This window comes from Folsomia candida, unplaced genomic scaffold (genome assembly GCF_002217175.1).
Source record: "Folsomia candida strain VU population unplaced genomic scaffold, ASM221717v1 Fcan01_Sc024, whole genome shotgun sequence".
NCBI classification, from domain to species: domain Eukaryota; kingdom Metazoa; phylum Arthropoda; class Collembola; order Entomobryomorpha; family Isotomidae; genus Folsomia; species Folsomia candida.
Window position 1 is genome coordinate 834,937 of NW_019091216.1, and position 13,875 is coordinate 848,811.

The 13,875-nt window shown below is 38.2% G+C and overlaps 2 protein-coding genes across 2 annotated transcripts; one reads left to right on the plus strand and one right to left on the minus strand.

The window, feature by feature from the left end:
- Positions 1–2,197: 2,197 nt before the first annotated feature.
- On the plus strand, positions 2,198–6,321 carry LOC110859047. Its single transcript, XM_022107910.1, has 2 exons — positions 2,198–3,738; positions 5,823–6,321. The coding sequence occupies exons 1-2, from the start codon at positions 2,198–2,200 to the stop codon at positions 6,319–6,321; spliced, it is 2,040 nt and encodes a 679-aa protein (XP_021963602.1).
- Positions 6,322–6,742: 421 nt separating this feature from the next.
- Positions 6,743–11,962, minus strand: LOC118438675 (mitochondrial carnitine/acylcarnitine carrier protein-like). The gene is made up of 4 exons (XM_035859257.1): positions 11,489–11,962; positions 10,398–10,515; positions 7,621–7,794; positions 6,743–7,098 (listed from the first exon to the last, which is right to left on the minus strand). The coding sequence occupies exons 1-4, from the start codon at positions 11,615–11,617 to the stop codon at positions 6,896–6,898; spliced, it is 624 nt and encodes a 207-aa protein (XP_035715150.1). The 5' UTR covers positions 11,618–11,962; the 3' UTR covers positions 6,743–6,895.
- Positions 11,963–13,875: the final 1,913 nt, after the last annotated feature.

Sequence of the window (13,875 nt, forward strand, 5' to 3'; positions counted from 1 at the left end):
ATGCATGAAAATCTCTCTTTTTTGTGTCTTAAGTCGCCCCACTATTTTTGATTCGCGGTGGTGGTGTGTTGGCAAGAGAAAGAAAGGCAATGAACAATTAACCTTGGATTTGAGTAAAGGTTAACAAGAGGTAGAAAAGAGTCGTAGTTTAGAATAGGAACAGAGCAGACTTACTGCTGAGACAGTGGTCCTAATAGTGGACAATTGGTGTAATAATTAGTGAGTTAAATTGTGACAATAAATTGGCGTTGCATTAAAGAGATCGTCATTTGTTGTGCACACATTATTTGCACCATTTCTCGGAGGAAAGCAGAAGTCTCATCCTTTCAACCGGCGAAGAGACTACACCCACCCAAACCTGAATAGGCTCGCTGCTGGTAGTGGGAGTGGCTATTCAAAATCATTTGCGCCCCCGGGTGGGCGGTAGTTAATTCATCGAGTTTTGGAAGGAGTGTTCATCCCATTGTGGCCCAGTGCAGACGGTGGGAGGAGAAGAACGACATCCAAAGGACCAGCAAGTAGGAGATAAAGAGTTTGCGGTTTACTGTCACCCTAAGGACAGTCAATCCAGGTCCGTATCGTTCAGAAGTTTGGTTTGTCATAACTAATTGGTTTTGTTCTGTTGGGTCTGTTGGTCTCGAGATTTGAAGAGGAAATAAAGAACGTCCGGGAATGAATGGGAATGCGCGCTCTAGCGAGTATATTGACAAATCAATAAACCCGCGAACTATAATAATTTAAATTTCTGAAAGCCCACTTCATTAGGGTCAATTTGGTATATCACTGTTAAATTTCAAAAATGGATAAGGGTAGAAGAAGCTTGTTTGAAAGGGAGCTGTTAGCAAAACGAGTGATGGAGTTCTACAACACGACAGCCAACCGAGACTCCAAGGTGACCTGGAACTTTTTTAAGCAGGAAGGAATTCCAAGTTCAAATGTGTATTCCTACATAAAAAAGTTCAAGGATTCCGAAAATGTGCAATTCAAGAAGCCAGCTGGTCGTCCGGCGAAGCTAGCGACCACTCGAGTGAAAAATAGAATTGAAAAAATTTTTAAAAACCTAGCCATCAACGTCAGTAGCTGTAGCTGCCAGGAAAGTCAAAATTTCCAAAAGCTACCTGGGGGAAATTAAGGTCCATAAATTAGGAATCAAAGCAAGGACCAAAAAACCTGCACCAAATTACAAGCCCGTACAAGAAAGTCGGATCAAGGATTGCTGTCAAAAATTGTTGAAGAAAATGCGTGGAAAAGTAGTGATCCTGGATGACGAAACGTATGTTCCGGTTGACCCTTCAAATCTTCCAGGGCGTCATTTTTTTCATAGCTCGGATCCCTCTGAAGTGGCTTATGAAGAAAAAGTACGAAAAAAAGACAAATTTCCAAAGAAATATTGCATTTGGCAATGCATCTCCAGTCACGGACATGTATCAGACCCGGTAGTTCTCGAAGGGAATATCAATCAAGATATTTATCTGAAAAATTGCGTCAAGGCTGGATTGGAAGCATTTATTAATAGGTTTCACAAAAATGATAAAGTTTTGTTTTGGCCTGACCTCGCCACTTGTCACTATGCAAAGAAAGTGACCGAGTACCTCAGAAAGAAAAATATTGATTTCGTACCAAAAGATATCAACCCACCTAATGTACCCCAACTCCGCCCAATCGAAAAATTCTGGGCACGTTCTAAGTCAGTATACTCCCGGCTTCAAGATGTGCCTGACACCTTTCGAAAATTCAAAGGACGATGGAAGAAAATCACCTCGGAAGTGGCAAAAACTTCGGGAAAAAATTTAATGAAAAATCTTCGCAAGAAAATCGAACTAGTCGCCAACGGGGGTGTGGCGGCCTTAGCTATTAATTAAATTATGTAGGTACGTATTTGGTATTATACATATGCAAAAAGTTTAAAATTCCGATAACTCATTGTGATTTTATGACCACATTTTCAGACCATTCCCATTCATTCCCGGACGTTCTTTAGAGCAGCCGGGTCGTCCACTCAAATTTGGATTTTAAAGAAGGAGGAGGGGAGGACTCAGCCGCAACTCGGACCGCAGGACCACAACATTTTGGAAGAGCAGGCCGGTGTCGTGCTGGAAATCGACACGCTGAGTACATAGTGGTTAACTCCCACCGGACGGGAGTATAGCCAGGTCATATTGTTTCAATTTTGTCGTGCGTGAATAATTCCTAAAAAATGTGGGGCCTTTTTAATCAGGAAACAGTAAGAGGAGGTGGAGGGACCAGAGCCCGTAATCAAGAGGAGTTTGAGGAGGAAAAAGACGTCGTTATTCCTTCGCCACAACGATTACAAGATGCGCCGCGGTCACCACCACCACGAACGCCGAGAGTGCAACAAACCCCATTTATGCAAATGAAAATGAGAAGAAAAGTGTCGATGGGGTTATTGAATGAAGATATGGAAATCGCACGTCAAGAATTAGACAAAGCACAGCCGGACCAGGCTATTCTCACTCGGAAGCTACAGACTATTCAACAGTTGACAGAAGAAGCAGAGCACTACGCGGGTCAAGTTCTCGACCACTACGTATTACAGAATTTGGAAGATAAGTATCGACAAAGCAGAAAGAAGTGGCGAGAGATCAATGAGAGTTCAGTAGAGATGATTCTGCGGATCAAGACTGCGATTTCAACTCCCAGTCGACCGGAATCGCCCGTCGGAAGTGCAAATTCGAGTGGAGGTGAAAGAAGAGTGAAGCTGCCCAAATGCAATTTACAGAAGTTCGACGGGAAGATGAGAAGCTGGCTCGGGTGGTGGGCACACTATGAGTTAATTCATAAGGACCAGTCATTATCAATTCCCGACAAATTCCGATACCTCGTCGAGTCCATGGAAAGTGGAACGGAAGCAGCAGAAATCGTAGGAAGTTTCCCAAAGACCCCTCAAAATTACCAGAAAGCCGTCGACATGTTAACACAGAAGTATGGAAAGAAGGAGATGCTGGTTGCAATGTACATGACAGATTTGGCCGAGCTACTATTCAGTAAGGAGAAGAGTTCGATTTCGAAATTCTTCATGGCTCTCCAAACTCAACTGCAGAATTTGGAGTCACTTGGTGTGAAGTCGGAAGAGTCGTCGCCATATCTACTCCCCATGATCGTGAAGAGTTTGCCGAAGGAGACGCTCGCCACGTGGTTTCGTTCTCATTTCTCAAAGGTGGAGGGGTCAACTCTCGTCCCCCCGAAGTCAAAATTGGAATGTTTATTGGATTTTTTGAGAGATGAGATGGAGAGCGAATGGAAGATTGAGATGACGAGCGGGGAGAAAGAGAAGAAGAAAGTTGGGCAACGACAATCTCCGAAGAAGTCAGGCCACGAAGAAGAGATCGCAACTGCAGCAGGGCTCGTGTCAATTACAAGTCAGAGGTCGAGTCAATGTATATTTTGTGGAAAGAGTCACGCCAGCAATTTATTTTATGCGGCTCAGAAGATGAGTTATAAGGAAAAGGAGGGAAGAATACGTGAGAAGAGAGGGTGCTTCACATGCTTCAGATTTGGACATCGAGCGGCCGCGTGCAAAGCAAAGATAGAATGCGGAATTTGTAGAAGACGTCATCATAGTATCATGTGCTATGAGCATCCTTCAAACAGAAATATGGAAGTAAATAGAGCAATGAAGGATGATAAAAGTCAGGAAGAATTTGGAGGACTACAAACCGAGACATCAAGCGCCATGGCGAGTCAAGAGTGTTCGGGTGCAGTACTCTCAAGAACTTTGTTAGTCAGATTATACGATAAAATTTCACAGTATACAATTTTATATTTGCTCGTGCACCTTTTGTAATAAAACTTCAGAAATTATAAGAAATGTTTGTCTCTTTGGTTCATATTCCAAACCAGATTATTTTATTTATTACTTTTTATTACGGATCGATTTAACGAGCAAATATAAAATTGTGTACATGTAAAATTTACGAGATTGCGAAATTTTATAAAAACTAAAATTATTTTTTAGAAAATTTCAGTCTCATGTAAAATTTATGACATTGTGAAATTTTATCAGAAATAATATGCATTGCATGAAAGTGAAAACGCGAAAGTGACGGCACCGGAGTGACCTCAAATGAGGAGAAAATTTTCCTCCTCCGCTCGCCCGCTTGATAAAAAAACGGGCCGCTACTGTGAACTTTGTCCTCAAATATTAGACCTCCAAGTGCCCATTCAACGGAAAGATAAGTGCCACGCGATTTCTAATTTTTAGCTTGATTTTTAAGTATAAGTCACTAAGCTTATCTCGTGTAGCTTGAAAAATGGTTCCATTGTGAGTATAAACTTATACATATATACCTAAATTTTTAATAGCCATCGCATTGTCTGTCTCGTCAAACATTCATGAACCCAACTGAAGTTCGTTTATTAAGAATTTCGCAACGGGACGGTTTAGTTTACTCGACTTGGAAATACTACCTTATTATACATATACATATTCACATATTTACATAAGTAGTGATAATTATCAAAATTGGAAGCTAACCGTGGATGTAAAATTTTGAAGGCGAATTAAAAATTAACTTTGGAATTGTATTTCCCAGATAATCTCCCCAAACACTGTTTGGAGTGTTTCCTCTTACATTGGGGCAATTCTAAGTTCTTAGGTGGAAAATTAAAGTATGATGAGGGTAATTATTACATATATGATATCCATTCATTTATTTTTAAATGTGGAATTATTCACTCGTTTAAGTATTATTCATTTGGTAGTATTTGAATTAATGTGAACAGGTATGGTCGAAAGTATGTATTTAAAAGCATGGGCATGAATTATAACTGATTTTCTCTTGTAGAAAATTAGTCATCCACAAACAGAAAGCAAAAATTAGGATTCACTACAACCTTAGCAAAAAAACTACCTTGTCATTAGTAAATAATGTTTACACTGGTCTAACAAATTAGTTATTAAGGGGTTATTAAGGGAAACCCCTTTATAAGATTGATATGTCCGTCCGTCTGTCTGTCTGTCCGTCTGTCTGTCTGTCCGTCTGTCCGTCCGTCCGTGCGATAACTCAAGAACGGTTTAACACATTGACTTGAAATTTTGAACATAAATACTTCATATACAAACAAAGGTCAAGTTCGAAGATGGACCCTGAAGGTCACTCCCTTCAAGGTCAAAAGGTCACGAAATGTCATTTAGAGGTCAAATTGCATCTATATATCAATTTGACAGGATATTTAACCCCGATTTCAATGGTCACATCCATTTTGACCTCAGAGGTCATCTAAAGGTCACTTAGAGGTCACTGAAAGGTCACTAAACGTCATATCCCATACATATATCAATTTTAACTGAAATTTAACCCCGATTTCAATGGTCACATCCATTTTGACCTCATAGGTCATCTAAAGGTCACCTAGAGGTAACTAAAAGGTCACTAAACGTAATATCTGATACATATGTCAATCTTAACTGAAATTTATCTCCGAATGCAATGGTGACCTTTGTTTTGACCTCAGAGGTCACTTAGTGGTCACTAAACGTTATATCTGATACATATGTCAATTTTAACAGAGATTTAACCCCGAATTCAATGGTGACATTAATTTTGACCTCAAAGAACATGAGTTTGTTAAATAACTGTTTGTTACCTGTTAACTGACACCATATATTAAATTTGATACATGTGTCACCTCACAAATGTTATAAAGTTCTCGGTTTCACCCCTTCGCTACATGCGTTTAACGGTTTATTGGACTTTAATTTTCTGCCAAAACTAGTAACACTTTGTTAAATATATAATATGATAATTTCAGCTTTCTCTAAAACATTATTCACTGTCAAAAATAATTTATGATAATTGCAGGTTGCTGTATGGATATCTAAAGGCGTACGATTTGGCTAATCGGGTCAATGACGTGGTTCAAATGTACCGTATGCTCACCATCTTGGAGGTCATGCTGAACGAATGTGTTCAAAATAGAATCATGCTCCTCCTCACATTTGCGGGACCATTGGTTCAAACCTTCTCGATCTATGCCCTCATCGCCTTCCGAGTGAAACTTGGAGTCCTGGACCTCCTACTGTTCAGTTTGTTGACGGCGGATGCTTTCACTCTAAATCTGCTTATGTTCCAGGCAGCCGCCATGGTGAACGTGAGGTCGAAGGAAATCGTGGACATGTGGAAGTATTGGAAACCACGTAGCGGACAAAAGAAGGAACGCAGTGTAACGAGATGCTTTAAATCGTTGAGACCTCTGCAGATCAAATTTGGAAACAATTTCGCCGAGAGGACGACCTTCCTCAAAGTGCAGGATTATTGTTTGAACCAAACTGCGTCATTGCTCGTCATCACGAAAGCATAAGGGAGTCCGTATCTATATTATAATTTCGAAAAGTCCGTCCCGTGAAATTTTCCGTGACATTCCTGCATTCTGATTGGTTGCCAGGTTTCTGGCTCCACCAATCAGGGAAGATTCGATGTTTGAATATGATTTTGAATATGATTATGAATATGATTTTGAACATGATTTTGAATATGATTATGAATATCATTATGAATATGATTTTGAATATGCTTTTGAATCATGGGAGAAAGTGACCGTTCGGCGCGTCACTAAAATCGTCACCGCTTGACCAAATGTCATTTTGACACGGAGATTTTGTCACATCATAGGACTAGTATTAAAAAACGCGTCTAATGTATATATTGAATGTGCTGGGAGCTCCGGGCACTATACGAGGTTCCCTCGTGAGGCGAATTCGCAATGAAAATAAACCGATTTATGTATCGTTTATTCGCATAATATTTTGACATACCTAGGTATGTTATTTATAATATAATAATATTAATAATCATTATAATATTTGTTATGTGATCAACATTTGTCTATTTATAGCGCAATAATTGGATGCCAGAATTTCAAGATATTAACAAATTTACGCATTAGTTTCAAAAGTTAGTTCATCAACGTTCAGCACGTGCATGACTACGTGCAGTCCTCCAAATACTGAAGAAATGGCAATCACCGTTCTCAACGCGACTGGCATAACTCCACGAAAAAATCCGGGAATTCCATCATTCTTATATATCGCGGTTACTATGGATCTACAAGTTTTGGGGTGAGAGCCTTCAGCAGGAGCTAGATTTGTTTATATATTTATTAAAGGTGTTCATTATTAGGGCATCCAAAACCGGAAATCTTCGCAAAACCGGGTTTCAATTATTCCGGTTTTCACAACTTTTCGTAAAACTCGCTTTTGATTTTCCCCAAATTCCGGTTTTTAACCGGTTTTTTGATATGTTTTTAAAATATAAAAAAACAAAATTTGAAATGAAACATCTATAAAGCATTATTTTAGGCAAAAATGTATTGCAGAGTAATTAATTTTTACTTTGAAGGCATAAAATGGTAAATCGTAGTCCATAATCAATAAAATCTAACACGGGTTTTCGATTGTAATAAAACCGGTTTTTGCAAAACCGATTTCTGTGAAAATCTTAAAACCGGTTTTTCTCAAAACCTGTCTTCTGTTAAATAGTAAAACCACTTTTCAAGTCAATCGAAAACCGGTGAAAAATCGGTCTTTTAAATCAGAAAAACCGATTTTGGATCCCCTATTTATTATAGAAGCTAGATTGGAAATTTTAACAAGTTTTCTACCTGTCTGTAAAATAGTTTTGACTCCATCTATCGGAAGAATGGCCGTCCACACTACCACGCTGGCAGACATTCCCGCCAGGAATGCTCGATCCATGCTCATTACTCCGTTTTCAGGTGTGATATAATGGTTAATTACGCGAATTGTGGGGAAGTAAACGGCCACTTGAGAGATGCCTGTGGAATTTTTATGCATATCATTGTAATAATTCTAAACTAGGGTTGCCGATGAGACGGGGGAGGCCTCATCTCATTTTATCCCATACTACCTAGTGAGATGAGATGGAACCTAAATGATTTTCAAATTTACATCTCATCTTACCTCGTCTCATTTATTTTGAGATGAGATGAGTGTCCTCCCAAGCAAAAAAGCACAGTATTATGCTTCTTGTTGTTTTTCTGTAAAGAGCAGCTTTTTTGCTTATAAAAAATTCTTGCTTTTTTTTGCTTTTTGCGTAAATTTTGTAAATTTTACCATTGTAGTACATTGGCAGGCTGCTAGGTGGCGCCATCAAAAAAGCACAGAACACCAAAAAAGCAAACAGCAAAAAAAAAACAAAAAAAGCATTGGAAATTTTTCCTTTTGTTTCTTTTTAGAGTACACTGGATGAGATAATATGAAATACATTGCTGCTTATGGGTCCCATCTCGCTGCATTTCATCTCATCATAATCTCATCTCATATTGTCCGGTTTTGGTGGACTCATACAGAGGGCATATCAAGATCTTGGATGTGAATTCTGACCTTGGTAACTTTGGCAGGAATGGAAATATTTTCCTGAAACTTGGCACATGGCTCGGTAGTGTTCTCAAAATGTTAGTTTTTAATACTTGACAAGTTGGGTGTGAAAATGCCCCCTCCAGCCCCCCCCCCCTGAGGTAGACACTATCATAAAAAAACTTTCCAAACTTGGTTACCCCTATAGCAGAATCAAGAAAGAGGTCAAAGGTTAAGGATTTTCAGTGAGTGATAGATTACATAATAACTAAGGTATTGAAAAACCAAGGAAAGAATCGTGAAGCTCTTTTCGCCGGCTTACAACCACCCCCGAACAGATACGCTCGCAAAGTGCTAACTACCACCGTCCTGCGGAAAATTGAACTTCTGACCTCTAAAGAGAACCCACCTACTCAAACCCAGATAAGCAAGAAGGTTAAAGTGTCTGTGTCAAGTTTAAATAGAGCAACAAAGATTTTGAAGAAAAGGATACGAAGGAAGACTCGAGTTCATCAGCTGAACGACAAATAGATAAAATGTCGGCGACGCAAGTGGAAAAACGTTTGTGCAAATTTTTTGACGAAAGCTAAGCGAGAATTTGTTGTCACACTTGATGAGGCATTGTTTTCTCTACAAGACACTAACGGTCGACGGAGGATTTACTACGATGTAATCGCTCAAAAAAATCCATCAAGGTGGGCCTCCCCACACAAGGAGAACTTTGTAAGAAGTTCATGACGGTGGGCGTAATATCAGGCCGTGATGTCATGCCCTTAATTAAATTCCCCCAAAAGTAAAAATTAGGTCGAGGTACTCTACAGACTTTGTTTTGAAGTCCCTATTGAAAGTTTATATTCCCAAGCGGTACGGTAGGGACACGTCAAAAGTCGTCGTTCATCACGATGCCGCGTCATCTCATACTGCACGTTTGACCCAAGAATACGCCAAGGACTTAAAAGTTAGGCTGGGGATAACAATTATTCAAAATAGTGACATCCCTGTTAAGTCTCCTGATGCAAGTCCCCTGGATTTCTTTGGCTTTGGACATCTGAAAAGAACATGTTTCTCTAGCCTAACCTAGCCTATACTATACAAGGTGTTTGGAAAGTTCTAAAGGATGAACGGTCCAAAGTTACTCCTACTATCCTCGCCAAAGTTTACCAAAGCTGGAGTGGTAGATGTCACATGATAGTTAAGAACAAGGGCTTTCGCATAGAAAACATTAGAAATCTCCACGGCAAACACCCAAGTCGTAATTAAGGTCAGAATTCACATCCAAGATCTTAAAATGCCCTCTGTATAAGATCTCATCTCATTTAGCGCCCATCTCATCTCATCCTTAACTCGTCTCATCATGAGATGAGATGAGATCGTCTCAACTCACGGTGAGATTCTCAACGACAACCCTTTCCTAAATTGGTCAAAGTGTAGTCGATATTTAATTCTAAAAACCCTTAGGTGCACAAAAAAAACCTATTTATCTTCAAATTTCGTTACCTGTCAGTGACAGGCTGTCACTGTTACTCACTGTTACCTAGAGTAAAGAGAATTTAAAATTCCAAGGGTTGATACATTTATTTGACTTTTCATTTTTTCGTATAATTTTATTCGTTGTACTCTGTAGCTTCATTTATGGTTGAGGCAAAAAAGGTAGGCATTTGTCCAAATACGTATTAAAGAAATTGGCGGTGTGTGATAACTTCGGAATTTTGTTTGTACCGTTGGAAAGGTATCAACAGTCGAAAGAATAATATCTATATTTTGTGGGGTTCTGAACCACCTAAGAGTCTCGATACTTAAAGGTTTTGAGTGGTTGCTGGCCAGAACTTAACACAGCGAGAGACTGGGAGTTTATACTGCCTGGTATGGGGCAAAGCTCAAAACCCTGCTCCAAATGTCTCTTCCAATGTCTGATCCAAATGTCGCTTTTTTGCCTCAACCATAAGCATTTCGTTTTTCCTGGTTGGTTTATAGAACTAAGCATCGACTTCACTTCTAGAATTTGATGACGGTGCTTATAGCCTCAACTAAATTATAATTCAATCCGCTAAATTCTACCTACCTCGAAGATACGTTATCCAAAATCCTCTGTAAAAATTGGAGATTCCACCATTAGCAAGAAGTTTTTTGGCACAGTCCATTGGACCACTATAGTTTTGTGGAGTCTCAGGGGTCTGAACCTTCAATTTAAATGAGCTGCATTACAACAAACAAATATAAATATAAACAAAAAATATAACAATTTAATAAAACTGTAGATACTTGAATCAAGCATTTGATTCTCTCCCCTGGCGTCAAAAGTAAAGAACAGACCAACACCGAGACAAATCTAGCTACAGTGGTCTCTCTATCGCTTAGTTGGGAATTTTTGGTAACTTTCTGCATTACAAGTTTACCAGTGTCAAAAACCAGGAAACCACACGCAGATAATGGCGCCTGTGCCATTAGAAATGGCGACATTCCTGACAAAACATATGCAAGGAAAAGTTGATAAATATGTATGGTTTTCTTAACTACTGTATTGTGTTCTAGTTCTAAATTGACTTAGTGCAGTTGAGTGTTAATTTTAAATAGACCGGGGCGTGTATAAAAAAGCTCTAAAAGGAAGTTAGTGCAATCTTTGGTGAATAATGAGGCAAGGTTTACCTTACCTCTTACTAAGGAGGATAACACCTCATGCTATGAATACCAGATTTCAACCTAAACTCGCCGCACCAAAAATCCCATTTTGATCGGATTTTTATAATTCTTGCACTATTTTACTCCCATATAAATAGTTGTTCTATCATATCCAATATCAACCCCGACTATTTTAAAAAAATTTTTTCATATTTTCAAACGATTCATGATCAGGGATAAATTTGTTCGAAAAAATATAGAATTTTCTTGTGCAAATAGGTCTATTAAAAATTAACACTCCAGTGCACCCAAGTATATTCAGAATTAGTACGATTTAATGTGTACTTATAAGCCTCGAAACATCCCGAGATACCCTTCCTGTCTTAGCGTCTTCACACAGCAGTCCCAAGATCCCTTGTAGAGGGACGGAAAAGCCGTTACCTGGCCCTTATACCCCATAACTTGCATTCTTGTCTGATAAATTTTTCCATTAATTTTCAGTTTTATTAAAATTGTAATAAATCAAAAAATTACCTTAACTGTGTCCATAGGATGCATTAAGGCTACTTGGGCAACCCCTCCAAATAATGCGGCTGCCATCATCTTTAGTTTACGATTCCTATCCGCGACTTGTGCAACCTCGATGTTTAAGTTGTATTCCATCTTTTGGGATTTAATTTTTGTAAAGACTAATATGTAAATGAAGTGTCAAGTTAAATGGACGAAGTGTAACTATGTAGAGAGTCACAATGGCATCATGCTTCAATTGATAAAGAAAGGAATATTTAAGTATCACACCACCACTGATAAGATGCATGATTATTGAGATAAATTATTTTTTCAGAGAATTCTCTTCACATAATGCAGCTAATTACGATAATATGTATAATGGCACTAATTACTTAAATACGTTATTTATCAGGTGTTTTGGAGTTTCAATGGTTTAATATAATTGATCCGTGCGTCATTAGTTTTAAGGTTTGGGATAAAAGTTATAATGCCTTGTTATTTATTTTGTCACTCGCCATTTCATCTTTCACCTTTAAAACTTCATGGGTGCAATGTACAGATATGGATATTTGTTTGTAAAACCAGTAACCAGATTTCAAAACCATTAATGAATGAATAATAATAGTGTAATGTACGACTGATATTAATTACTTTTACAACTTCATTGGTTTATTTACTCTTCTTATTTTAAAATTTGCAAACATAATAAAATTTTAATTAATATTTCCATGTTCGGCTAAAGGTTTGCAGTCAATTTACTTTTGAAAATTTAAAGTTTTTTTTTAATTCACGAACATTTATACAACTCGATAAAAATAAAGAAATCAGTAACTACATAAGTATGTATATTGGAAATTTTCAACCTTTCCTCAACCACACCACAAGAAAAACTACGACTAAACAAGCATGATGGGAATAAAACTTGCAAAGAAACTTCCACTAGCCCGAGTTAAGGAATGACCAGTTTCTAAATCTTAGTTAAGTATCAATGGCCTGTCGATCTTATCCATATTAGATATATGCCAAACCCATGAAACCATTTTCCCAACAGTCCTTCATAAATTTTGCCTTACAAAAGGCGTTAGGACATGGTTTTGACGAATTCGGGGGTGAATATCTCTGGCGGGGAGTTGAATTTTGAACTGATTTTTGGTCAGTTGCAAGATAATACTCTCAAAAAGATATATTTAAAATTTTAGGCCGATAGCTTCATAAATGCCCCCTCCCGTGCCCCCAGAGTTGGAAGGAGCCAAAAATACACTTTCCAAACTTAATTACTCATGTAGCATGATAACCTAAGAGGTCAGAGGTGAATGATTGTTAATATTATAACCCTAGGTAATCATTGAATGTAATAATACAAGAATCCGCAATGAATTAGATAATGTTGGGCCTCCATCGTCGTTGATACTTTTCCATGAAAAGTGATAAATCGGACCGTGCACCGGAAAATTGACCTGCTGCCCTTGAAACCGGACCCACTAGGTCAAATTAAGATTGAGGGCAAAGCTGGAAGTGTCCTAAGTAATATTAAACTAAATAGTTAAGATTTTGAGTAAACAGTCTTGGAGAAGAACTCGAGCTAATCAGCTGACGGGGAATCGTAAAAAACTCGTAAACTAATTCGGGAAATTAATGGTCAAATTTTGTTGAAAACAAATTTTAATAACTTTTTTGTGTCCCCTGCTGCAGAACTATTTTATCTACAAGGTACAAGTGACAAAATAATAAAATTACTGAGGTTTGACTATTTAAATTATTTTTAAAGTTCGACCTCGATAATGACGGAAACTTTTCCAAAAATTTTATAGGGTTTAATGAGAACTCATTTCCTGGGGTGTAACCACTTATCAAAATTTTACCAAAAGTACTTACAGTGCAATATACTATATGTACCTTGGATAGAAACCAGGTTGGGGATTTTTAGCATCAAAGACGTAAAATCTGGGGGCCTTAAAAGTGGAGGAGTTGCGTTCACGAGAGCATTCCATTAGGGCAAGTATGAAGCTAGACTACAAAAGGGACTTAAAAGATAAGCATGAGATAGAAGTGGTTTTATATAGTGAAAAGCATGCTAAGTCACATGATAATAGTCACAAAGACGATTTTTGCACCGGGACCTCAGAAAAAAATATTTTGTTCAACGCCATTTTATAAGAACACTATTTTGGAAAACTAAAAAAGGATACCTCTCCAAATTTGACCTTGCCTCATTTCGCTGGGTACACAAAATCGGAAGCCAGATATGCTTACGTATAGTTTGAGACATGGGCTTTCACATAAAAAATGTTAGAAATCTCTACAACTAAAAACCATCCCGCAATTAAGGTATGAATTCGTCAAAACCATGTCCTAACGCCTTTTGTACACTATTTTATTCTCCACCAACAAATTGTGTCATAGTGGCCACC